The 27841-nt window shown below is 39.6% G+C and overlaps 1 protein-coding gene across 1 annotated transcript; it reads left to right on the top strand.

The window, feature by feature from the left end:
- On the top strand, window positions 1–26940 carry EXOC3 (exocyst complex component 3). The gene is made up of 13 exons (XM_055800530.1): window positions 1–101; window positions 4176–4360; window positions 8449–8668; window positions 10706–11387; window positions 15444–15561; window positions 16702–16827; window positions 18341–18441; window positions 18917–19027; window positions 19778–19928; window positions 21275–21397; window positions 24028–24189; window positions 25408–25535; window positions 25975–26940. The coding sequence occupies exons 2-13, from the start codon at window positions 4217–4219 to the stop codon at window positions 26144–26146; spliced, it is 2238 nt and encodes a 745-aa protein (XP_055656505.1). The 5' UTR covers window positions 1–101; window positions 4176–4216; the 3' UTR covers window positions 26147–26940.
- Window positions 26941–27841: the final 901 nt, after the last annotated feature.

The following is a 27841-nucleotide window of genomic DNA, read 5'->3' as shown; positions in this document are numbered from 1 at the left end:
CTCGTTCTGCGCCTGCGCGCCCGCCGGTGGGCCGCGGTGTGCGCCCGGCGCGTGCGCACTGGCGGACTGTCAGCACCTTCCCGAGGGGCGGGCTGCGGCCGGTAAGTGGCAGCGGCGGCTCCGTCTGCCCCCGCCGCTGGCCCGGTGCCAGCGCCTCGGCTGGCCAGCGCTGGTGTGCCGGCTCCTGCCGGGCCGTCCCTGGCTGTAGCGATCCGAGTCTGGCAACGGGAAGCGCAGCGCGGGGGCGGGATGGGCCGGGCCGCTCCGCTCCGCTCCGGGGAGCCCCTCGGGATGGCGAGGCCGAAGCGGGTGCTGAGTGTTCTGTCGGCGCGGCCGCCGCCCGAAGGCCTCAGCCGAGGCCGAAGGGGCTCGATGTGGCGGGGGCAGCAGCCTTGCCTGGCTGCCCGAGGGCAGGTCTCCGGCCTTTGCCCGGCAGGAGCGGGCACCTGCGTCGATGCAGATCGCTGCCGTGGGGGAGCCGGGAGGAGCCGGGCTGCCGGCGGGGGCTGCCGCCCGGCGCTGTCGCGGAGCTGTGCCACACACCCGGGTGTCGCTGCGCGCCCCAGCGCAGCAGCTCGGTGCGGAGGGGGCAGGGGCCGCCCCGCTGGCTCGGCTCGGCTCCCGGCCGGAGCTCCAGCCCGGGGGTAGGGGTGTGCTTGCCGCCGAGGCCCTTCCCAGGCTGCTCGGGACGTGCTTTTGTTCATTTCTTCCAGTACTTTGCTCTGTAAATATTTGTGGGTTTGGCTCATAGCCTCTGTGCAAAGTTGCCATGGTTTCTTAAAGTTTGCTTTTCCTTTTGAATGGTCAGTAGTTGTGCAACAACCTGCCTGCCTCAGCAAGTTAGTGAGTAGTTGGTTAGGAGATTACAATATACCAGCTACTAATTTTACTGGTGACGTCTACTTAATGTCCATGCGTAGTGGCTGTGTGGGTTAAAGCTATCATAACTATTGAATGTTTTCAGTTGTCAATAAAGGCAGTAATTTAGTTTAAAGCTGTCTATTGCAAATACCATTTCTGTAGTTTATTCGTTTTAGAATAACTTTTTTTTAATTGTAGATACAGTCCTGATAGCTTGGAAAAGGGTTGGGTTAAACAAACACTGGAGTATTCATTTAAAAGTGTGAGCAGTGGGAATAGAGCCTTCACCTTGAGATGTGCAGTAGGAAATCAAACATCATTTGAGTTAAACATGCCATTAATAGAGAAGTGATGGGTTTGGTTGCCTAGCTGAGTAGGTAAAGTAGGACATGAGTTTATACTGTAGAAATAATTTTGGCATAACTGTGTACTTATGCATGTAACTTTTGAAGATACTAGAGATACAGATCTTGAGATACCAGATAGTGGAACACGAAACGTAGACTCAGGGGCTTATAGGCTACCTCTTAAGCATATCTTGCAAGAAATCTTTTTAAACTCAGATAATGACTACTTCTACTAATGCTGTACAAAATCTGCCCGGGCTGAGGTTAACTTTCTTCATAGCAGCCTGTATGGTGCTATGTTTTGGATTTGTGGCTAAAGCAGTGCTGACAACACTGTTTTTCACAGTTCTTCATCAGATCACTGTTCTGTTGAGATTAAATGATGTGCTGGATATATGAATGCAGGCTGCTTTGAAAGTAGATAGCCACTTTCAAGGAATAATATGGATAGAGAAAGTATAATCTGTAGTTGTGGCAGCAGAACCTAAAATGTTCTGTCTGATTAGAAGAATCACAGAATGGTCAGGGTTAATAGGGATCTCTGGAGATCATCCAGTCCAACTCCCCTGCTAAAGCAGGTTCACCTGGCTTGTGTTGCACAGTCACATTCAGGGTTTTGAATGTCTCCAAAGGAGACTCCACAACCTCTTTGGGCAGCCTGTTCCAGTGTTCTGTCACCATCAAGGAAAAGAAGCTTTTCCTCATACTTAGAAGGAACTTGTTGTGTTGCAGTTTGTGCCTATTGCCCTTTGTCCTGTCGCTGGGCACTACTGAAAAGAGCCCGGCCCGTCCTCCTGACACTCACCCTTAAGATATTTGTAGACATTGAGAAGATCCCCTCTCGGTCTCTCTTCCCCAGGCTACACAGGCCCAGCTCTCTCAGCCTTTCCTCATAACAGAGGTGCTCCAGTCCCCTCATCATCTTTGCAGCCCTCCGCTGGACCCTCCCCAGTAGTTCCTGTCTGTCTCAAACTGGGCAGCCCAGCACTGGACACAGCACTCCAGATGTGGCCTCAGCAGGGCAGAGCAGAGGGGCAGGATCACCTCCCTCCACCCGCTGGCCACCCTCCTCCTAATGCCCCCCGGGATCTCACTGGCCTCCTCGGCCACCAGGGCACCCTGCTGGCTCATGGGCAATGTGCTGCCCACCAGCACTCCCAGGTCCCTCTCCGCAGAGCTGCCTCCCAGCAGGTCAGCCCCAGCCTGTGCTGGTGCGTGGGGTTGTCCCTCCCCAGGTGCAGGACCCTGCACGTGCCTTTGTTGAACTTCATGAGGTCCCTATCCGCCCAGCTCTCCAGCCTGCCCAGGTCTGCCTGAATGGCAGCGCAGCCGCCTGGTGTGTCAGCCCCTGCTCCCAGGTTTGTACCATCAGCAAACTCGCTGAGGGCACACTCTGCCCCTTCGTCCCAGTCAGCGATGACTGGAGTTTAACACGACTGGACCCAGCGCTGACCCCTGGGGAACACCACAAGCTACAGGCCTCCAGCTGGACTCTGCGCTGCTGATCACACCCCCCTGAGCTCTGCCATCAGCCAGTTCTCCATCCACCCCACTGCCCACTCATCTGACCTACACTGCCTGAGCTTACCTATGGGGATGTTATGGAAGGCGGTGCCAACAGCCTTGCTGAGGTTACACAACATCCACTGTTCTCCCCTCATCTACCCAGCCAGTCATTCCATCGTAGAAGGTTGATCAGGCATGGTTTTGCCTTGGTGAATCCATGTTGACTGTTCCTGGTAACCTTTTGCTCCATATACATCACGATAACCTCCAGGATGATATGTTCCATCACCTTTCCAGGGATGGAGGTGAGGTTGGCAGGGCTGTAGTTTCCTGGGTGGTCCTTCTTGCCCTTTTTGAAGACTGGAGCGACACTGGCTTTCCACCAGTCCTCAGGCACCTGTCCTGTTCACCATGACCTTTCAAAGATGATCAAGAGTGGCTTGGCAGTAACATCTGCCAGCTCCCTCAGCACTCAGAGGTGCATGCCATTGGGGCCCATGGATTTGTGGGTATCAAGTTTCCTTAAGTAATCTCTAACATGATCTTCCTCAACCAAGGGAAAGTCTTCCTTTCTCCAGACTTCCTCTCTTGCCTGAAGACATGCTAGAAAGAATTCAGAAGGAATGAGGACCTCTAGATATGTTCCTTGGAGTTCTGTGGACACCAAGTTCTTGCATCTTTGGTGACTGGCATCCTCCCTGCTTTCTGTTAGTAGCTAGTGAAGCTTGAGAGAACAGGTCTGGTTTGATGGCCAGCAGATTTTACCTTTTCTGCATACTGGTTTGCATGCACTAGAAATTCAGCTGGAAGCTTAGGTGAAATACTTGATTAATTTTTCCCTGCATATCTACACGTTTGATGGACTGATAATGTGAGAAAAACTGGAAACGAGTAGGAAAGAAAAAAATCATCAGAAGTCTTTAAATGCAACTGCTTTATAGTTAGGTCTGTGGGTTTAGAGCTTTCACAGCTGTTTTTCCACTTTTGGTAGCAAATTTGACTTATTGCTGCAGCGGGGCTATGGTTCCCTCAGGTCTACCAGATTCCAGTTCAGTAAGAGTTAGGGTTTTTGCTTGGACCTGCTAGAAGATTCCTTTATGCTTGTCTCACTCCCCTTTTAATAGGCAAACCTACTCTAGGATTAGATAGAATCTGGTGTTTAAGTGAATATTTGCTGTTCTTTTGTTGTTGTCTTTTTATATACATACTTATGGAGAGCAAGATAAATGCAAAAACAGTAACTAGAGAGCATTTCATGTAAACTAATGAAATAGAGTTAAGTGGCTTTAAATGTGATTCTTGTAGAATTTTGGTAAGTGCTCTGTATAATGCAAGCTAACGATACTTCTGTCAAGTTGCACTGGTTTTGTTGCTGAAGGTAGTTCTCCAGTTGTTAAATTTGAAATGACACATAGCCATCAAATGAAAAAAAATTTCTAAAAATGTTACATTTCTTTTCAGTACTGTTGAATTATGAAGGCATTTTGAGGTCCTAATCAACAATGGAGGAAACAGATAGGGAAGCAGTTGCAACAGCTGTTCAGAGAGTAGCGGGAATGCTGCAGCGTCCTGATCAGCTGGATAAAGTGGAGCAGTATCGCAGGAGGGAAGCTCGTAAGAAGGCTTCAGTAGAAGCTCGGCTCAAGGTACAAAGTTTGATAAACCTGAGTGTCTGTGGTACAGCATGAATGTGACTTCCTTTTTTTTTTTTTTTTTTTTTTGCTTCTGTTTTTTTGATTCCACATTTTCATCCAGATAGTTTTAAACCATGAACTTTAATTTTTCCTCTGTGTCCAAACCAGAAACTTTGTATCTTGAAAGTAATGCAAATTAATGCTGTACATCTAATTTTTATTCAAACATTTCAAGTGTTCTTACGTCCTGTGACTTCTGCAGTTTATCCACAGACAGCTACCCTGATGCTGTGTAGCCTGCAGGCAACAAACCTTTTTCTTAATGACTGAATACCAAATTCGTAACAAAAAATTGATGATTGCATCATCATTCAATGCATCTGAGAAAGATCAGTCACTTTAGTCTGCCATTTGTGTGGGTTTATGGGAGATAGCTAAAATCTCACATTCTTGTCTCTTGCAGAAGTCTACCCCATGATTTCCCTCCTCCTTCAAATGTGTACATGTGAGTGCATACACCTGCACACACACAGATTTAGCCTGAAATATGAGTAAAGTCATCCTGTGTTTAGTGTCTGTATGTTACTAAGTTCTGTGTATTCTTCCTTCACTGGTACTCACTAGCCAACAGTCATTTTAGACCACTTTGTTAAGTAATTGGAGTAAGGCCTTAGAAGAGTGTTTCAGGAAATATTTTGGGGTTTAAAAGATCAAAATGGCTGGTATACACTGTATCTAAACTTTATATGTCAAAATAAGTTAGTTTATCTTACAAAAATTTGATGACTCCTTCTTTGTGGGAGTCTGCGTGAAGTAGAAGAAAGCCTGTCTTCTTTCACAGTGAAAAAGATCTGTTAGCAAATGACATGTTAATTTTTGCCTGTAGCATAGAAACAAATTTTCCTAATGACTTGGGTTGGGTTTTTCAGATTTAAGGCAGAAAGCGTATAGTGGTATCTATTAATAATGGATCAGTTGCTTAGTTATTGTGATCTATTTATAATATACGAGCAGTCATTTGCCTACTGGCTGCTTCTATAGACAGTGATGACTACACATAACTCTCTAAGTTTTGCAGATGTCTAAATCCACTTCATACTAGTTTCCTTGTTGTTTTCCTTAAGTTAACTTCAATCATCTATAAATGGTCAGAAATACCTGTTCCAAAAAGTAGTACAATACCTCTTAATCCATTCAGGATGCATTCCTGAAACAGATGCTGGTTAGTGATGCAATGGATGGCAAAGTAGTTTTTCCCTAAGTATTACTGTAATGGATGGGAGCACAGAGAGGATGTAAGAAATACTCTTGCTCTTTTTTAAGCTGTGTATATGTATGGTGTGGAAGATGGAGAGACAGGGTCAGTATTTAAGCTGTGTATATGTATGGTGTGGAAGATGGAGAGACAGGGCCATCAGGATCATCAGCTGGATTTTTCAAGTTGGAAGTTGTTGAAAAACCTCAGCTGCTTCATCTGTGCGAATGAACACATGGTAAATCTTTTGGCATGAACATGTTGGTGCTTCTTTCTGACTGGATATGCTTTCATCTTTGTCATAATTTTCTTCTGATGAACCAAGATAATCAAGTTAATCCAGAGTGAAGAGTAGAAAACCAGGGTAATAGTTGTGTTTTACTTACAGGGATGAAGCAGCAGAGATTTGAAATTATGTCCTGCCCAAAAACCAGCACCTCCTCCAGTTCGTTATCTTATTCCTCCCTCTGTATCATCTCCCGAATACTTGGTTACGTCCATTTCTTACATCCTTCTCTGCATTTATTCCTGCATTTATTCCTGCATTATATAAATTCTTACAGGAAAAACTGCTTTGAAATATGTCAAACTCATCTGCTTCATGTGTGAGACTGATGGCAGTTAGTGAAGCAGTATTTTTAAGGATAGGTAGCAGAACTCTGAAATGATGGGTGGGTAAGCACCAGCTAGCGCTGTAGGCTGGTACTTCTGGGCTCTGCAGGCCAAAACGTAGGTGAAGAGCTGCTTGGACTCTGTTCCAGGGCCTGAAAAGTTACGAGCTTTGACAGACGTCTTTGTGCACTCACTCAGTTAATGGGAGAACTTAAGTTTTGAATTGCTGTCCTCCTGAAGAAATACTGTATACATATCCCTAGGAGAGTTCCTACATCATGGTTTTCCTGTGTGTAGACATGCTTAAATCCTCTACCTCTTGATTCTTAGCTGCTGTGCTATCATGAATTTAAACCATAGGGCTCTAAGGAGACCAGGTAACCAGGATCCCCGTTCCATGGCTTCATGTTGAGGGCTGTCACTTGAAAAGAGATAAAAATGAAGTTTTGAACCCTGTTCCTAGGAGGGCTTAGTTTTGTTTTTGTTTTTTTCAGTACAGTGATGTTCAATCCAATGTAAGATGAAGATGCATTCTAGGAAGCAAAGTCCACAGTGCTAGGACATGCCTTGCTCCCTGCCCACTCCCCCTCCCCTGGCCCCAGGTGACTACTAGAAGACACACTGAACATGGGTGGATGTCTGTCTTTAGAATTCTCCCTGGCCGTTTGCGTCACTGACCAATATCAGTGATTGTTTCTGTTTAACATAATCAAGTTTCTGCAGAAGTTAAATAGGAAAAAATTTGAATATGTAATACTTGGAAGATCTGCCTCAGAAAAAATGAAATATCAAACCAGAAGTATTTACCGTTTAATAGTCATGGGATTTTAAAAATACTTTATGGTCAGCTTCAGAAGATTGTGTTTGAGTATCACATTGAATGTTTGAGTGTGCTAATTACCTCAGTTTCTGTAGAGGAAAAATGTGTTAATGCAGCAGTTCTGTAGATAGATACAGTATAAAAATGCCTTACCCCTGCTTAATTATACTGGGTTTGACAGGAAAACACATTTTTATCAATAAAATCAGCATATCATGGCTTGAAAGTACATAAATAGCGGCAGTATAATAATCACTGCATTTTTGTGGGACTTTCCCAGTACATTTAAAACACAATTAATGTGTTCATAGTTACCAGGATTTCCTCTTTGGCTTCTAGTATCAGACAAAAAGTTCCATGACTGCCCAAGCTTTTTGGCTGTAAAAGTATGGCAAAAAATGTGTTTTGAGCTTACTGAAACCATTAGTGCCTCATTTTTTTACTGGTTGCTTCAAGTCCTCAAGATACGCAACTGAGTTTTCACTGATGCCTTGCCTTTGGCTTGTCTTTTCAAGTCCGTTATTTCCAATTTCATTTTCCATTTACCTGACTTCATCTCAGTCACATCTTTTTTAAAATACATATACAAAAATATGCTGTGGATGTGATCTGATTTCTTTCACTATAATGCATTTTCTGTAAGGTGGCTGGATAATCAGGACTAATAGGCTATTTGAAGAGTCATTATTTCAAGTGTCACCTGTCACAAGAGATATCTGTATCAATAACCTCTCGATGCCAAAATAATCTAGTAGTTGGATTATTGGTCTGGTTGTTGATGTTTGTCACAGTGTCAAAATTTTGTTCAGTTTGAGGTTTGTGTTGTGTTTTGTTTTGACTGAATTCCTTTTTGATATTTTTAATTTTTTTTGCCTTCAGTCATGACAGGCCAGAGGGTTTTGGGTTTTTTTAGACTATTTCAGAACTTAATTTTTTTTAACTTTTTCAGTTGCCACTCAAAATTTAATTGCTTTAGTAAAATGCTTTATGAATCTGTATGTACTAAGCATTCTTTTGAGACATCTGTATCAGCTGTCTTTTGCTGTCCCCCTTTGAAATCAATTTATGAAGTAAATTCAAAGAAATCTCATTCTGCCTTCCCATGATTCTGGTTTAATATAGATTTATAAAGGCGGTGATCTGTCTGCCTAAGCTTCTAGGTAAACCACTTGTATCTAAGCCCTTTAAGACTAGATACAGCTTTAAAACTTAAAAAAAAACCCAAATGTATGCATACACGGATTAAGTTACACATTTCTAGTAAGCTATGATATTACCTTTTCAGTTTGTGTCTGGGTTTTTTCTCTGAAAATGTTAGATACTGGAATAAACATTAATTCTTGAGAAATGTTGAAAATACAGAACTTGCAATGCTTAATGAGTTCTTTCTTTGTCTTTTTGTTTGTATTTAAGGCAGCAATACAGTCACAGTTAGATGGAGTACGAACGGGTTTAAGTCAACTGCACAATGCACTGAATGATGTAAAGGACATTCAGCAGTCTTTGATAGATGTCAATAAGGACTGGAGACAGAGCATCAACACCATAGAAAACCTCAAGGATGTTAAGGATGCTGTAGTGCAACATAGCCAACTGGCAGCTGCTGTAGAAAACCTCAAGAACATCTTCTCAGGTAATCTAATGCTCTTTTTAAAATTCATCACATACTGAAAGCACTTTAAAATGGTACAAACAGCTGTAAGGTTGTCAAGCAATGTTGAGAACTTTAAACCTCGCTGGGAAAGAAGAATTAAGGAAGAATCACCTACACATCACATTCAGGGAAGTAGCTGGTGACCATGTAATATATATGGAGTTTATTGTGCTCTAAGAACTCCTAGTCTGGACTATCTTATCATCAGACACAAGTCACAAAGAAGCTTCTTGTTAGCGATTAGTAGCAGGGATAACATGTTTAGTATAGAAGACTGAAGTATGCAAGCAACATATACAGAAAGAAAATTTGGAAAGAGATGGAGTGCTGCCAGTGAGTTGGGCACCTACAGCAAGTCTGTTGGGTAAAAATGATCCTAGGAAGTGAAAACTTTTTGCAAACAAAGGCAAAATACAGAACAGCAAGATCTCCAGTCAAAGATTCCATGGTAGTCTTTCTCACAACAGTTAGGAACCTCAAGGATTTCTGTTAATGTTACAAGTGTAAGTATGAACTGATAATTTAGTTTTAATTGTGTGCCGCCCTTGCTTAGGAATCGGGCACCACAATCACAGAAACCAACTCACACATAAAGAAATTATACATGGGAGACACTTCTTCCTTGCACTACTGCACATCTTACAAGGTTTGCAAAATTTAAAGAAGATTAATGTGATTAATGGATACTGTACAGTTAAAGGGATTACATCTGTCTTTTTGTGCAGCCCTTTTGGTGCACGTTCCATTCTATCTTGAATCAGAGTTAATTCCTTGCCAGGACTTTTCAGCTTTTCAGTAATTTTAAGAATTTTACCCCTATAATGGGGGCTAAATCTATCATACCCCTTTGATTTTATTTAAATAGTCTTTTTTTCTCCTTTTCTCTCCTGATAGTAATTCACAAAATGCACCTATAAAGAAAAATTGTTTCCCAGTCATACCAGGTTGATTTGTGTAATCTCTCTAAAAGTGTGTCTAGCTGCTACAGTACGAAACTGGGATATGGTGTTCATCTTTTTAAAAGAGTAGTATTTACCTGCAATATCTAGCAATAAAAAACAAAGAACAACAAAATTCTGTATGTTCCAATGCTGAATTGTTTTGGGGATCTTGTTTTCTTTTACACTAATGAATGCATTATGCTTTGCAATAATGGATGAGACAATAAGCCTTCTCTTTTCCGGCATTGTGAGAGGTTTTTGGTGTGAAGCATCTCCCCCCAGAACTGTTAAACAGTATAGTTGATGATGACTTCACTCTGAGCAAAACAAATGTTTTAGAAACCAAGTGGTTTTCATCATGATTAATGATTGTGTATAACTGCCTTTTCAGATCTTTTTTGGGGCTGCCAGTTTTATTGCTGTTTTGCAGTGACAGTTCTTTCTGCTGAGATTTTTCAGTTCTTTTCCCCACAGGATCCTAATTATCTTCTACAGTATTCCTTAAATACTGAAAAATAGTAAAGAATAAAGTCTTCTAAATAGTTAAGCAGCATAGGTAATTATCTTTATTCTTCCTTTGTGCTTTAGGCAGGCAAAAACTCTTCCTTCAAGAAGGTGGTACAATTCAGTATTTGTTGGGTATATGCAGCCCCAGGTTCAACAGGATAAGTGACTTTTAGTCAGGCAAGTTAAAAGCCTTTTGTGTAAGACATGAGAAAGCTAGTACTGCAATTTGTTTCATAGTAGACTTTTTTTTTTTTTTTTAAGACAGGGAGGGAAAGAAAATTATGTTCTGTTGGCACTGTGATCTTTGTTTAGCCACTGGTCAAAATGGAGCATTATAGTTAATAATGTATGAAAATGTATAGCATTTACTAAGAAATTTTGAATACATCAAAATAATTTCCTGTTAATTATTTCAAAAGAATCACTATAGCTTTTCTCCAGCTTGTTTCCTAGTGCTTTTATTGTCTTGTATTTACTCTTTGTATTTTGATTATGTTGTTTTATTATTTTTTTTTTTTCTCTTCCCCCCCCCCCCCCCCCCCCTTCTTTTCTTTTGCCTTTGTTTCAGTTCCAGAGATAGTCAGGGAGACCCACGATCTGATTGAGCGAGGGGAGCTTCTGCAGGCTCATCGAAAACTGATGGATTTAGAGTGTTCTCGAGATAACCTAATGTATGAGCAGTATCGCATGGACAGCAAAAACACACATGACATGAACCTCATCCATACATACTTTGGGGATATGCAGAAACTTTCTGAGGAGTTGGCGAAGCAACTTTGGATGGTGGTTCAAAGATCTCTTGTTACAGTCCGTCGAGATCCAACCTTGCTTGTTTCTGTTGTTAGGATAATTGAGAGGGAGGAGAAAATTGACAGGCGCATGTTAGACCGGAAAAAACAAACTGGATTCATACCTCCTGGCAGACCAAAGAAGTGGAAAGAAAAAATGTTCAACATTTTGGAAAGAACTGTGAGCACACGAATTGAAGGCACTCAGGCAGATACTAGAGAATCTGACAAAATGTGGCTTGTGCGCCATCTAGAAATCATACGTAAATACGTCCTTGATGACCTGCTTGTGGCTAAAACCCTGCTGGATCAATGTTTTCCTCCACATTATGATATTTTCAACAAATTGCTAAATATGTACCACCAAGCTTTGTCCACCCGCATGCAAGAGCTTGCTGCAGAGGATCTGGAAGCAAATGAGATTGTTAGCCTTCTAACTTGGGTTTTAAACACATACAAAAGGTAAGATCCCCTTATCTTCTCTCTTAGCAATAGTGGAGAGTAAGCATGCAAATCACAGTTTATGTGCTAGCATTTGCATGTCTATTAACATATAAGAAGATAAAACAAAAGAGGGATAATAATAAAGAATTTGCTGGTTTGATATGTGTTACACATTTGGCTTTCTGGGAATTGCTCCTTAAAACTTTTTTGCATTTTCTAATATGTGATTTTTTTAGTTGCTTCGTAAGCTTAAAGTTTTAATACATTTGAAGACTTGCTTGAAGCTACAGTCACCTTGTGTTTATGTGCCAGTTTGGTGAAGCATTGGGAAGAGCAGAAGAGACTGACAGCTTGTGTTTGAAAATGCTTGACGTTGGCTGCAGCCCCACAAGATTTGTATGGTTATTAGCTTTCTATTGTTCTTTTGTACAGGGGTTGGGACTGTATCAGTGTTGCTTCATTACTGTTAAATGGAAGGAATATAGTAACTTCCTCTAGGTTTTCTCTCAGAACTATGTGGTGATTTGTTTATTTCGAAGAGTTTCTGCTTACAGGTTCTGTCTAGTGGTACTCTTAAACTCTTTCCTTTTGAGTTGTGTAATTTGTTGGGATAACTTAAGCATTATGTCTGTCTCTCTCTGAGGTGTTTTTTTGTTTGTTTTTGTGGTTGGGGGGGGTTGGTGTGTGGGGGTTTTGTTGTTGTTGTTCTCCAGGTAGAAATGGCTGAAATGGCAACTGTTTAGTTTTTGCTGGCATGTAGTTACTAGAGCAACTGATTTGTTTGGGGGAAAAATAATGCTAGTCTTTCTGCGGCTCATGACTATAGTCCTGTTCTCAATAGCTGGCATTGACCCAGAGTCTCTGCTGTGTACACTTTTGCCGTCTTCAATTGTTCAGTCTCACAGATTCAACAAATTGGATGCTTGACAGTCTTAGAATATAATACCATAAAGCAAATAGTTAGGAGGTAGTGCTGTTCTGTAGAATTTTTATAACCAGCTTTAAAGTTCGTTTTTTGTTCAGAATTCTGTGTTTTACTTTACACTGTGAAGTTCTCCTGCTTCTTCTTCCCTGCGAGGAACAATCAAGAGCTCCCACTAATGCATACTTACATACCTGTGCAGGATATATGAGATGCAGCTGCTAATAAGGAGCTGAGTTCATTGGCCTGTTCTTATTTGTTAATAGAAGGCCAGAGGAGTAACTCCACAGTGAATGAAAAACATAAATATGTGAATCCTTCTACCTATAGGGATTTGGTCTTGGCAGAAATCCTGCTTACAGGTTCTTCATTTATGTCCTGGAGCTGGTGTTCCAGTAAGGCAATTCTTGGTCTTAAAATTGCCCTTCTACCCTTCCCCCAGAAAGTAGAGCAGATTGCTCTCGAGTTAGACAATTCAGAGCTAAAGCTCTCTCAATCCATGTGTTCCAACATAGGAAGGGCAAAGGCAGAGAGCAAAGCCAGCATTTCATCTATTTACTAGGCAAACAACTTGCTTTAGCAGGAGTGATCCCTTTTTGATTTATGTGGCTCATGGCACCTGATGGCCGTCTCCTGTAAAGGAAGCGAATCAGTGAGAGGAGTAGGCACGGTGCAAGACACCTGAGAATGCAGTCTCCCCTGTATATCCGTGTAACAAGGGTGACAGAAATTAGAGGGAATATCTCAGGAAAAATTAAGGCTTTGAGTTTCTCCTCTAAAAAATAAAAGCCTGAGAGGGCAGTACAGTAATTCTATTCTTGTAGATTACAATAAACTGTTATAAAGAGGATGATAATTAACTTTGTGTATGTTTGTAGTGGACAGTGGAAGAAGAAATAGGCTCAGGCTTGTGAATGGGAAAAGTGCTCAAGCAGGATGCTTACAGAGCTTGCCAAATCTCAGTTGCTGAGCATCTCTTAATAATACAATATATAATTCTTTATATGGATATGTTTATAATAAACTCTGAAGGAGGATGGCATATATGACATCATCAGAACTGTGTTTCTGTGGTATTTCACCCTTTTTTCCCCCTGTATGAAAAATAGGTTCTAAACTGGTGTTACATTCCTTGTTCACATCTATGAAACATTGTATGGTAGAAGATAGTTTTGCCCTTTCTAATCTTTCTCTACTTTTATTAAATGTAATTGAATATTAGAGGGAACATCTAAATTTCTATTTGCATATTATAGCTACACTTCAAAACCAGATGAGAAAATAATGTCCAATTAAGAGAAACATTGAGGGTTTTTTTTCCATGTAATGAATTGATAAGAAAGCCATGCATAACTTCTGTTTACAGTGCTTCCAAAATAGGAGTTTTAAAAGAATAGTGTTCTTAACCATGTCTTGGAAACTGGTTTTAGAGCTGTATTTGTCTCATAACTGAGAAATAAAGTAATGCTCCATGTGGAATAACAGCCTTTAATATTTGGGTGGGATGCAGTTTTACTGTGCTAGGTGTATTTCTCTTTCACATCTAAGTCAATGAGAGCTTTGGAAATGTACAGGTATTAATAAATCTGGACCTATGGTCTTTGTTTTGGGGTTTCAGTTGATAAGCTTTGAGAAAGATACAACGTCCCTGTGGCCTTGTGTAGTGGGGCTAATGATGGTATAATGAAGCTAGAAATACTTTCAAATATGGCATGGTGCCATGAACAGCTTCTCACATTCCCCTGAATAAGCCTAGATAGAGCAGGTCCTGCTATTACATGTATTCTTTATGTAAAAAGCAACAGAATGGAATTCATTTTTCTGAATAGCTTGAGCCACTTAAAATGTCTTTAATCTCTTTTCCAACAGGCTCAGGAAGATGCTGTGAATGCCAAGTGTTCAGTTACGGTAGCTTTTATGGTTTCAAAGACAAGAATTTTGGTTAAGTAGTTAGCCATAGTGTGGTTTGGTTTTTTTTAGTGCTTTGAGATGATTTTCTTTTCATGACATGGAAGCACCACTGTGCTGACTCACATGTATCCAGAGAACAACTTTAACTTGCAGAAATATACAAGCTAAACAGTTTTAAAGGATTTTTAAAGTTGCTATTTGTTTTTTATAGTTGCCATTTCAAATATAGAATTTGTGGCTTCTTTCTGACAAGCATACTAGAAATGGAATGTGAAACAATTTATATTATTATGATTGAATATATTTCCATCAACTGTTAATAAAGCACACTCTGAAGAGTGTGGTTTTGAGTTACTGATTTTTTTTGAGCATGAAATATTAAAGAGGTCTTGTAATGTCGTGCTTTGGTGTAGCTTTGGGGTTTTTTGTTTTGGTTACACAAGTAACTCATATAATCTTATAATACATAGATGCAAAATATCACCGGAGAGTATTGTTATATAATCATTGTCAAAATATTTTTGAGAGTTACTCTAGTTTCTTTCTGATCCTATAAAATCAAGATTTTTCCTTTGCAAGTATAGCTAATCGTGCTGTTATAATACAGTACCAGTGAAGCGCACTTTCAATTTGGTACACAAGATGCCTCCTCCTCTTATATTAGATCTATTTTCTACCAACATAGGAAGCGTTGGTAGAGTTTCTTCTAATATATTTTAGCTTTGATATGGATGTGATACAAGTAGCAAAACAGAAGCTGTTTTGAGAAACTGAGGAGAGTGTTTTGTACTTTTCACTCATCTTTCCCATTCAGAAATTCAGAACATGGAAGCTGTCATCACCTCTGAAATGTAAAAGACATATAAAAATGTCCCCTATTAAGACCCCACAGGCTGAACCAGTTGGCTTTTATTCAGTCAAGCAATCACTAGTTTTTGTACATAAAAGTTAGAAACACATGAAAGGGTTGAATATTTAAAATGTCTGTCACATGTTTTTTTAATGTATGCTAAGGTATATAGCTTTTACATCCTGTTCTTTCTTTTATATAGTTTATTTACATTCCTTGTAAATGCATTTATTGTTGCAGTTACTATTAAGAATTTTTTGATTTTTTTGTAATGTATATATTTTGGAAAATTACCCCTTACAGCGGTCATACAAAAAAAGCTGCATTGTTTTTATCTCATTTTTCTTTACTAATCTTCAATGTCTTTTTGTTTGTTTGTTTTTAAACTCAGTACAGAGATGATGGGAAACTCAGAACTGTCTCCTGAAGTGGATGTAAATTCTCTGGATCCTCTGATTTCACAGAATGTGGTGGACCAGCTTCTCAGCAAGTATATGTCAACTCTCACTGTGAGTAACAGTACTGCAAAGACATCTTCAGATGAGTTTATAGCTGCGTTAGTGCTTCAGTGCTGCTCTTCCATCAGAGGGAACTAATGTGACAAATGTAAACTCAGTGTCATTACTTTTATAAACGTTCATGTACTTTATGTAGGTTTGTTTATAAAGGTATAATCAGATGGTTTTATAGATGTACGTTATTACATTACAAGGAATAATTATGCTTTACAGACTGTATTAATCGTATTTTATCAGAAAGGAAGGAATTCCAGCGCTTACGTGTCTAAATAAATTCATAGTACTAGTATGTTAGGTATTACTGTACTTACAAGCAACTGAATGCAGTCCCTATAGTCCCTGTAGTAACTACATCAACATTTGATACAGATGTGATCTTTTCAAGGTAATCAGGATGTTTACATTTGCCAGTTTGATTCTTTTAATAGTCTTCTTCCTTTCATGCCTGTTGACTACATGAGCATAATTTCCTTTTGTGGATGCCATTTCAAGTGCATCTTAAATCTAAAGACACTGCTCCTGTTATCCTTAGAGCCATTGGGAACTGGTCAGCTACATGGCAAAGCAATTGTTCTTAATGTCTGTGTGTTGTATAATGTGCTTGTTTTATCTCCACCACTATTTTCTGCAGCACTTAAGTTCCAAGAAACACAACCCATTTAATCTAATCCTGGGGTTTTGTCCCCAGCAATAACAATCATCAGTTTGCTAAAATGTACTGTAGTGAAAGGAGCTACAAGCAGATACATGCTGATTTTTGTACGTTAGGTATTATGCTAATTTTTTCCAGTTGTGGAAAAATTCAGTTTGAAACCTAAAACCCAAGACTTAATAAATGCTTCCATAGTTAGTAAAATATTCTGACAAACTGACTTGCTCTTTGTGTTTGGATCACTCCCCTTCCTAAAGGTGCCTAAGCTCAATTCAAACTACATCACTAGTTTACTAACCTTTCTCTTTGTCAATGTTACTTATATCCTGTAGGGATGACGAGAGTGGTCAACATTATCTGTTACTATGCCACTCTTCATTATGGAAGTGGCTGCTATTCCAAATATTTTATTGGGGGGTTTTGTTGTGTTAAATTAAAAAAAAATCTTTTCTTCTTCTTTGTTTCTTTATTTAATGTAGTCTAATATCATTGGCTGGCTACGAAAAGCACTGGAGACAGATAAAAAAGACTGGATAAAAGAAACTGAACCAGAAGCAGATCAGGATGGGTACTATCAGACTACACTCCCAGCTATTGTTTTTCAGGTATAGAGAACTTGGTTATTCTAGAAAATCTACAGAAGCAGCGTATAGATTTGGGGATAATGGAGGGCTGGGAGGGGGAAACCAAACTGTTTGGAATGCCGTTGTTTCTGTGTCTGTTGAAGTATAGGGTTTTTTGCTGTAGAGTTTTTAGTTGGCGGGGTTGTTTCTTTTGAGGTTTTCATTTGCCTTTTTCACTTTAATACTTAGAGACTTAGTTCTTTTTACATGTAAATTAGAAACATTTTTTTCCTAGCCTATTTAGTTGATATTTGTATTTATTTACCTGCTTTTCCTTTGGTCTCTTCATGTAAGTTTGCAATATAAGCCTACCAGATGAGGTGCTTGTAAATTATTAGAATATTGTTTATTAATGTGATGCTGAGATAGTTGGCAGGTATTTGTTCCTATAAATTATTCAGTATATAAACACCTTAATACTGGAAAGAAAAGTTCTGTCAAAGATCAAAAATGTTGCTTTTTAAATACTGCTTCAGTTAACATTGATGCCTCTCCAAATTACGAAATAGCCTCAAAACAGAAAAGATACTCCTATTTCTAAACCCTTAAAAAAACAAACAAAAAACCCACAATAAAAAATCCCAACCTGCACCACCCTGTTATTGGTAGTAGAAAAGGAAAGCTTGTAAAGCGATCTTTATCAACCAGCAAAATGACAGCTTATTATGCATGTTTACTAATTTTTCTTTACAAATACTGTGTTAGGTACCTTCAATGAAAGATAATAGGCTCTTCCTCCTGCAGTTGTTTCCCCCTTCTTTTTTTATCCTGTGTTATGCCAGGATTTTTGCTACATTCTTTCACATTTGTATTAGTGCCAAGGTTGACTTCATCTAATCCTTTTCAGAAAGTGATTGGCTCTGGTGCTGTGTTGTCAAAGGCTCCAGTGTTGAGACTCGTGGAACAGTGAAACTTTCAAAATCATCTCAGCGTAAAAGCAGCTCATGTTTCCACCTGGCTTTGTACTCTTTCTTTCCAGTCCCCCTCAAATGCAGTTCCCTGTAGGTCACCTAGACCTTGTGCCTGGTTGTGTTTCCAAAGTTTAGGGGTCCTTTCTTCTTGACTAACATGAACTTAGTACTTTCATATATGTGGAATGCAAAGGAATTTGAGTTACAAGGTTATTCATTACTAGCTGCAGGAGCTGACCCAAGAACTTTGATTCACTGTAAAGCCAAATTCCTGTGGAATTAGAAATATTAAGTACTTTCTTTTTGAAGAAAGAATGCAGCTGTTTTCAGTATCAGGAGAAAGCTGCAGCACACATTAATGGTTGTCAATAGCTTACTGTTTTCCATAAGTGTAATTAATGATTTTTTTGTTTGGTCAGCAACATTGTCTGGGCTTGTTTAAAAACAAAAAAAACCAATACCCAAACAAAAAAACCAAAGCATGTGTAGAGCTGGTGCTAGGGAGAGTCTCCAACGCAGGAGTTCTGTCTCTGGTTTACCACTGATAAAGGCCTCTCTTTGTAACTAAACTATTTTTAACTTAGATGTTTGAGCAGAATCTTCAGGTGGCTGCTCAGATAAATGAAGATTTGAAAACAAAGGTACTCCTTCTATGTCTTCAACAAATGAATTCATTTCTAACCAGGTAACATAATTTTTAAAATATAAATGCTTTATCCTGCCTCAGCCTCTCTGTTCCTACAATTCCAATACGTGTTTTTCCTGTGGATGTTTTTTTATTGCTTTGTCTTCATTCTATCACATCCATGTCAACCAAGCTTTTCTTCCCTTTCCTTTTCTTGCTTTCTTCCTCCCTTCCCCAGTTTCACCACAGAAGTTCTCTGTGCTGGTGAGTGACAGTTTCAGTTCCTCTCTGCAAATCGTTCTAATTTTTGGAGTCATTTCCATTTTATGTCTCAAACTTACATCTCTTTCTCATAAGGAAGACCGAAAAGACCTCTTTGGCAGGAATCTGCTCAGAACTGAGAGACTAAACTTCACATAAGCAACAAGCGCTTTTAAATACTGGACAGACCCTTATGGAGCATTTGGTCTTGCAGGTGTACTGAAGTTAGAACAGAGTTCTGTCTGTTTAATGCCATTCCTTTTATATGTTACAGGTACAAAGATGAAGCACAGTTGTATAAAGAAGAACATCTTAAAAATCGTCAGTATCCTCAGTGCTATGTTCAGTACATGATTGCAGTTATAAACAACTGTCAGACCTTTAAGTAAGTCTGTGTGTCCTTGCAGTATTGTGAGGAAAAATAAGTATTGATATTTCGTTTGTAATACCACATGTTCCCAGGGCCATCTTTTCTTTTGCATACAAAGAGTGTTTCAGTTAAAATAGTTCAGCCGACTAAAAAGGGCAACAGTTTTAAGTATAGTGCTGTTGTAAGAGGCAGATGCTGTGATTTCTCTTGCCTTTGGAAAGCCAAGCCGTTGTCCCTCACTGGTGAAAATCCACTCGTTATTCCAAGAATTTCATTGCCAAAGAAAAATTTTATTATCAGCTTTCAGAATTTGAAAAAGACATTTCAGTTAGTTTGTCTGGGGCCTCCCATCTTCTTACATTTGATCTCCCACAGTTCACCTTCAAGCAGTGTGATCAAGGTGAACTGAACTGGAGAAAAGTAAAGGTAGAGCTTGCTCTGTTAAGAGTATCAAAACAGGATAAAGAAATCTTCATCGCTTATGTTTCAGTGTTCAGCAATCCAACCCCATGTTCATCTATACCTGCTGCCATTCTCAAGTCTGCAAATGAGCTGTAGTTCGTTACCAATGTGCAAGTAGTCTAGGCTGATCACTCTTTCCTGCTGGAGAGTAAATTAAGGCTTCCAAAGCAAGTAGCAGGCATTATTTCCCCTTGCAAAAATCAGGCTGTCTAGCATGTCTCTTTCTGTGTATGCACTCTGAAAATTTAGTAGCAATGCACTTGTGCATCCATAGGTGATGAAAAGCATTGTTATTTGTCACAGAGAATCTATAATCAGTCTGAAAAGAAAATACTTGAAAATTGACACGGAAGACACATTGTCAAGCAGTCATGCAAGTATGGATGCAACTTTAGACGTCATTGCCAAAGAAGGATGCTCTAGCCTGCTGGATGAAGTCTTCATGGATTTAGAGGTCAGAACCCTTTTTCATCAAAAAAAAATAGAAGTATTACTTTGTAAGGAAAAATAATTCAGGAGTTAAGTAGTTAGGAAGACTTTTGATTGCTAATCATACTTTATATATATTGTACTATCAAAATGCCAGTAAATGTCAGTGTTGTTCTTCACTGGTATAGTTAGCATGTAGGAGACTGGAAAATTGCTTGATTATATTTCACAGGATGACTTCAGGCAGGTGCTTTGTATAAAGTGAATATTTTCTAGCAGATTGTACTTAGTCTTATGTAGTTGATTTTTAAGAGTTATTTGGGAAACTACTGCTGATATCATCTTTGTACAGGTGCAGTACAGCTATAATTAAGATAGTTAATTGACTTCTGAAGGGTGGGCCCTTTCTGATTGATAAATTTCCATGTTTAAGAATTCTAGCTTCTTGTATAGAATCCCTTAGGGGAAAAAAAAAATTATTCTTAAAAAGAAATTGGGAGCATGGGGAGGGAGGGAGGAGAATTAAGAGAAATGGCAGGGGTGAAGAAAGATGCTCTGGGACTTACTAGTTTTGTAATATTTTGAACTAATGTAAACACCTTGAATGACTCACATTAAGAAAGATGTGGGAGCAGTGTTTATTTTTATTTTAAACTTTGAGCTCTTAAGCAAAATCTTTATTTCTCATTAAGTCTGCTCATTGATTATGAGAAGACACTCTGTCTACTCTAATGACCATTCTTTGAAATTCATTAACCTCAAACTTCATGTCACTATTATAATTTATAAAATACCATGCTCTAATATGAAAAGAATTTTTCCTCTGGGGAGAACAAAGCAAGATGGGTATGTAGATGTTGTAGATGTAGAGAATAACGGAATTATGTATTGTGGAGTTCTGGGACAGAAGTAAAGCATATAGGCACAGGAAGTTTGTGGGGCCTTCAAGGAGAAAGAAACAACCGAGTAGCCAGTATCAGTTCAAGAAATCAAGCATGAAGTTGCATAATCACCACAGTTTAAAAGTGCCTCATATTTAAAATTGGCATTGTCAGCACTTGTGCCAATTTTGTCCTTGGATGTTAATTTTTTAATTTAGCATAGGCATTTAATTAGAGAACATAACAAAGGATTTTAGAGAACTCTGTATGAAACAAATGCTCAGGTTAGGGCAGTTGGTTTACATACACGCCCAGCGTGTAGATCAGGGTAGCATTCTGGCAACTGATCACATCATTTTCCTATGCTAACCGCTTATTCCTTTTGAAGGAGTGTATTTTAGACTTAAAATTGTGTATTTTTTTTGTAGCTGCACTGATATGATTTAAGTGTCGATAATTTGTTCTCATCAATTGTTTGTTACCTTCTCAGCCACATCTCAATGAGCTGATGACAAAGAAGTGGTTGATGGGTTCTAATGCCGTGGGGACTATCTGTGTCACTGTAGAGGATTATTTCAATGACTTTGCAAAAATAAAAAAGCCTTACAAAAAGGTAGGTGGAATGTATTCTGTGATACTTTACTAGTGTACTCTGAATATCATATTGGTTTGGAATTTCTGAACACTGAATGAAATTAAGAATTGGCATACAGAAATTGGAATCGATTCATCACTGGAAATAAAAAAAATGTTCATAATCATATTGCAGAAGTGTGGTTCTAATATCTCTCTCTCATCTATTAGTTCACAGTCATATAATATTCTCAAAGACAGAGCTGAGTTGCAGGAGTTAGTCCAGAAGAAGTATTGGCATGTTACCTGATTGTATTCTTACCAGCTTGTACTTTTCTAACTCTCAGAAGTTTATAGTCAGATAAAATTAGCTCTTCTGAAACTAGTTGAGATGGCCTGTAATTACTGTTTTATAAATGCACGCTCTGTAATTCCTAGTTTTAATATGTAAAATCAGGTATAGTTAAATTGGTGCCATAAGGTTTAACAAATGCATAACGTAGGTTTAAAGTGCAGTTACAGCAGCATAATGTGCTAGGTTTGGTCATTTTTTTTTTTTCGTGCTTTCCCCCCCCCCCGTGGTCTGTCAAAGGATATCTGGATTTCTCTATTATCCTTTAATCTTCAGCATTACTTAACTTGTTTTTATCCTTTACTGAATTAAAGTCGGCTTTGTGTTGTTAAGATGGCATGTCTTAAATGATCCCCTAAGATTTAGGAAATATTTGAATTTAGCAAGATCAGGATTTAGGTGAGGTCTTTGAACAAACACTTACTAAGTAGAAGTATTTAAAAGACAGTCTCAAAATCATACACTTACTCTTTCTTCCCTTAGCTGTTAAAGAGGTAGAGGGGACTGCTCAAAGTTCCTCTGATGACCTCTTCACCTTCAGTATTTGCAGATCCTAGAGGCCTTATGTAAGTGAATAACTTGCATTTTCAGTCAAAAAAGTACACAAAAGTTAGGTTGGTCCCAGAATTACTCTGTATCCATGGAACAGCTTTCTTTTCCAGATTGGTTTGTTACTGTGAGGTTAATAGTGCTTGACGTGAGTTTCTGTAAGTGTTAAGACCAATCTCTGCAATCACATGTATTTCATCATGGTGTAGCATTTATTGCCACCTTATGGGGAAGAGGATGACAAACACATTTTCTGGCATTCATCATACCTGCTTCCAGTCTGTCTCGCAGCACAAAAAAAATCTCTCACAAAAGCCACTCTATGTTCTAGCACAGGATGGGACACACTTTTGTTCCCCTGGGTTGGGTGGGCTTTTTTTTCTGGTTTTAAAATATTCTTGGTTAATCTTGGTTTGAAAATTCAAGTTTTAAAAGCCACATGAACAGAACAAAAAGACTGTAGCCCAGTGGGCTATAAGGACACAGCTGTGGAATAGGCAGATCTGGATCTTGCAGTCATTCTGCTTTGCCATTTTCCTTGCATGCGAAGTGAATGTCCCATCATTGCACTGTTGGCTCTTCTTGAGAGTTCTTTTTCTCAGTTGTAGTAGAGCTGTTTTTCATGTTTCAGTAGGATGGGGCATACATGTCAGTCTCCCACAGTCTATTCTGTGCAGTTAATTTTCCTCTGTGTAATTGGCATCAATTCCACCAATGCAAGAGAAGCCATCTCTGAACAACCATTAAACTCTGGTATTTCTCTACAGTCTTGAGAGCAGGACTTGAAATCATATTTTCTGTGTCCTACATGAGGTCTAAAACTTCCAATACTTTGCAATCTGTTGTTTTCTCTCATCTTTTTTTTTTCCCTTGTTTTTGTTTTCTCTCTTTCTTGAAACTTTTCTCCAAAACTTTGACTGAAGAACATGTTGGTTGAAACTAAAGCTTCTAAAGCTTCATATATATGAATAAAATACGATTAAAAGTTTGTGGTTACCTTTCGTGCAGGCTTTTTCTTAATCAGAAGTATCTTTGCCAGCACGCTTAGGAGGGAAAAAAACCCACCTGAGGACTTGTGGGATTTAAGGACCCTCCTTACATTAGAGTTGAAAAAGTATGTAAAGGTTTTGGGGATTTTGTTTTGTTCTTTACTTCCAAACCTCAGCATTACTCTTGCACCAATACCAGATGTTTCATGTAGTCACCAGTAGCTATTTCCTGTAAAAAGGCAAGTGCAGATCAGTGAATCAGTCAAGGAAGATCTGAGAAAGTGATCGCTTCTACCTCTCCAGGCTTCTTACCAGACTTGACCCAGAGTACAGATAATGTAGGCAAGATTTGCAATGCAATATACTGGAATTCTCCAGCAGAAGCCTCTGCAATGGCTGGTCGTTCCTTGACCAGAGATATAAAGAGCAAGGCCTAGCATTGTTCTGTTCTAAAGATCACCCAGATTATTTAATGTTCCTCTGTCTTTGGTGCTCCTCAAAAACAATTCAGACATGTCGTTAGAGTGAGACCGGTTTTGTTGTTGTTTCTCTCTGTCATAAGTGGCACCTTCTTTTCATTAGAGAAGGACGGATTTTAATTTTGTTAACATTGTGAAAAATCTAAAGCCACTCAAAATGTGTAATATTAGCAAAAACTGTGTACTGGTGATTAAGTGGAAATACACATTTCGAAGCCTAATAATTGTTCAAACACAAAAAATAATGGCTACGTTTGCAGATACCACTGGCATAATCCACCACCTGTTTCTTTTCTTTCAGACAATGACTATTGAGGCCCATCGGAGAGTAGTTGTGGAATACATCAGAGCAATCATGTTAAAACGTATATCTTTCAAGAATGCAGAAGAGAGAAAAGAGGGTGCAGAGAGAATGATCAAAGAAGCAGAGCAGTTCAGATTCCTGTTTAAGAAGCTTGCAGCTGTAAGTATTTGCTTTGGGTAATGCTGTTAATCTGGTAACTTAGAATAAACCGCAGGTGTTTGGGGAAGACAGAGTTAGATCTGTATGTCTCAAAAATGGTGGGTGACTTGTGAATATCGAGGATGCCATATCAAGGGCAACAGTCACGAGTTTCTGAACACACACAGGCCTGCTGCTAAAATTCCTGAGCACCATCTTCTACTGTTTTGTGTTTATACAACTCTCTGCAGCTGAATATATTAACGGCCTTACAGAGGTAGGTACCCTGAATTCATATGAAAGAAAAATGCAGTTGTTTGTTTAAGAAAATAAAAATAGGACATTGCCTTTCCTGTCTGGAAGAAAGGGCAATACTGCATCAAACTGATGCAGTTACTTACTGCCAAAGTATCATGCAGTGTATTCATTTAGAATCAACAAGATAAGTATGTTGATCCCATTTAGAGTGCAGTAGAAATATAAAAAACAGGCCAAAAAAGGTATTGGAGAAGCAATGGACAAGACAGGCCTAAAAGGAATACTAAATTTTTTATTTTTTTCTTAACTGCATAAGGAGCAGGAATCTGCTGGAAAGTTCTTAGGGCCAACAGATGACAAAATGCAAAAAGAATGCAGAGAAAGATAAAGCCTGAAAAACTGGGCAGGGTGAGGAAGGGGCAGTGTTCATCTCTGCTCACTGTGGAAGATGCTGGGGCAACTCCTGCATCCGAGTCCTTTATTATGTGGGATTCTGTATAAGATCTGTTTCAGATTAAAGCATTGGTTATGGAATAAATGAAATTAACAATACCAGATTAGCAGGACCAGATGACTTAGAACTAAGAGTGCTAAAATGGTCAAGAGATTAAATAGATATTATAGTTCAGTTGATCAGTTGTTGAAAGCTGCCTTCATGGCCCAGTGACTAAAAGGAAGTTAATGGAGGGCCAGTTTTCAGAAGAGATCGGGCTTTCACATTAGTTATTCCTGATGTTTATGCTGGTAAATTAGCAAAAGTTAAAGACTAGAATGCATCACCATGTGGATAAATAAAACATATTGTAAAACATGACTTTACTGATATCCTGAGGGTAGATCTCTGGACAAAGAAGAATGGGGAAAAGAGGGAAGAGGTTTATGGTGACAATTCATAAATATTTTGTTTTGTTAATGTCTGCAAATTCAGTTCTTTGTTTGGGTGATTTTGGTTTTGTTTTTTTTTTACTTTTCATCTTGCAGGGCTCTGGAGAGGACACTGAAGGACTCTGTGACATCATTGAAGCCATTGCAGAGGTTATCAAGCTAACTGATCCTTCGCTGCTCTATCTGGAAGTTTCAACTTTAGTCAGTAAATACCCTGATATCAGGTAATTCTCTTTACTCTCAAAGTTAAAAGACAGATAAGATGACATCACAGTTTCCTTGTAGTCTTGGGCAAATTTTAAAACAATGTGTGACTGTGTTCATATCTTTCATATTTTAGAATGTACCACTTACGAGAAGTAATGGTAATATGAAAAAGTATTTGAGCTGGACTAGAAGGTACATGTACTTACTCAGTGGTAGAGCAAAGAAATAATGAAAATACTTCCATTCAGTGTTCTGGGAGGATAAAATATGTTTTGGAGTGCTAAGAGCAGCCAGAATAGTGCTTTATATTGAACTGGAAAAGTGGCTTGTGAGTAACTAGAAATCTGATTAAGAATAAAATTACATGTTGAAACTTAGCGAAAGGATTGTACTTCTGACAAAGTCTTACTTGTGCAGTTTCCCACTAATGCCAGTTTTACCATTTTTCTTTGGCAGGGATGACCATATTGCAGCTTTGCTGACAGTAAGAGGCGATGCCAGCAGAGATATGAAGCAAACTATCATTGAGACTTTGGATCAAGGTCCAAGCCAACCGAATCCAAACTATGTGCCAATTTTTAAAGAAATTTCAGTTCCTACGCTAACTGTGCCAAAACTTCTTAAGTAACCAACAACTCCATGTTTGTGTGTCATTACTGGTCTGGGATCAACAGGTTTGAAATGTTTGAGGGCAAATTTGGCAATGCTATTTTGAGTAAAGTTCAGTGTACACTGATACTTGCTAGGCATGTTTCTTTCCAAAGACTTGGATGTGGGGAAGGTTTCTGAAAGAAGATGGATGTAAAGGTCACGTTTGAATAACAAAGCTTCTAGTGGCCAGGGGGCTTTTTACTGACCCATTTCTTACAGCCATCTTTGCTGTTAGCAAGTACATTTTTTTCTTGTGGAATATGTTTGCACGGTGCACTGCAATGCCATGTAAAGATACTTATACCAAACCCAACAGGGCTGTATTAGTGCTGGATATACTAACATACATCGCTTACAATACCTAAGCAGACTCCTTGAGAACTGTCTTTATATGGCATTGCATTGAGCATATATTAACATCCTCAATCCACTTCCGCGTTAATACTTTGTGTATGTACTTACTTTGGTGTAAAATAGTTTATTGCAGAAAACTTAATTATGAAATCAGTTTCCCAACTTCGGGACTGAACGAAATTGCTACTGTGCAATTTGATTGTAGGGTGCATAAAGAAAGACACGAGGTACAATTTTTGTTCATTGATTCACTAAAAACAGCACATAAAGCACCACCAGTTCAATAAAATGTTAAACCATTGCTACCTTCAACTATGTATGCTTTGCCTCCTTATAGATTCACAGTACACTTAAACCTGTTTTGTTTTGTTTTGAGTGTGAATAAACTTTGGATTTAATAGTTTTCTGAAAAGGCAATATACTGGATTTATTTCCACAGTGTTTTCAGATCAATGCTTAAAGCTAATTTTCAGTATTACCTGTTATAAGTATAAAATATTACTAGAAAATTGTGGATTTAAAATGACTTGATGAAGGACACAACGAAGGCATTATCTGTTAAAACACGAGCTCACACTGTTCTCATTAACATTCTGGAGTTTGTATATGGAACTTGTTTGGCCTGTGACTGCCCAAACCTGGTGCCGTTCTGGCCTCTCACTGCCTCCCCTGTACCCAAAGGCGGTGCGTGCCGCGTCAGCAGTTTGGACAAAGAAAGATTGTGGCTTTTTTCATAGGCAGGAGGAACGTGTCCCAGAGGATGAGGATGGTTCAGTACACCGTCAAGTCGACAGCTTTACACGGCAAGAGGTTTAGCAAGGTCTGCGGGGACTCCAGGTCCCACGGGACCTTATGAGGTCCCTAGAAAGGGAATGTTAGGGGGAGGGGAAGTAGGCGGATTTTTGAAAGGTTGTGTGCCCTCGGCTAAGAATTTAGATAAGAATTATTGTGGTGATACTAATTTGGCTGGTACTTCAGCTTCAGTCCTGTGCCTGGAACTCTTGTCCATTGTGCTTTTGGTCTTCGGTGTCTCTTAAGGGACCGGTTCGCGGGGTGTAGTTTTTCTCCGCAGCAGGAACCCTGCGCCTCCTGGCCGTTAGGCTCAGGCCACTTCTCCTCCGTGACAAACGCGGGGCGCGCCCCGGGCTCCCCCGCCTGCCCGGGGTCGGTCACAGGGACGGCTCCTGCCCTTGTTCGAACCCCTCACGGTGGGCCCAGCGCCCGCCTCTGCCTGCTCCGCTGAAGCGCAGGCCGCAGCGCGGCGCGCGGAGGGCCCTTACCCGGGGCCGTCCCGGCAGCCGCTGCCCCGCTCTCCGCC

This window comes from Falco peregrinus, chromosome 3 (genome assembly GCF_023634155.1).
Source record: "Falco peregrinus isolate bFalPer1 chromosome 3, bFalPer1.pri, whole genome shotgun sequence".
NCBI lineage: Eukaryota > Metazoa > Chordata > Aves > Falconiformes > Falconidae > Falco > Falco peregrinus.
Note: the sequence above shows the minus strand (reverse complement) of the source record. Positions and strands in the feature narration are given on the sequence as shown.

Coding starts and splice junctions, on each gene's coding strand:
- EXOC3 (XM_055800530.1), top strand. CDS start 4,217: ATGGAGGAAACAGATAGGGAAGCAGTTGCAACAGCTGTTCAGAGAGTA. Junction 15,562..16,701: donor AGTATATGTCAACTCTCACT/GTGAGTAACAGT, acceptor TATTTAATGTAG/TCTAATATCATTGGCTGGCT. Junction 19,028..19,777: donor AACAACTGTCAGACCTTTAA/GTAAGTCTGTGT, acceptor TATTTGTCACAG/AGAATCTATAATCAGTCTGA.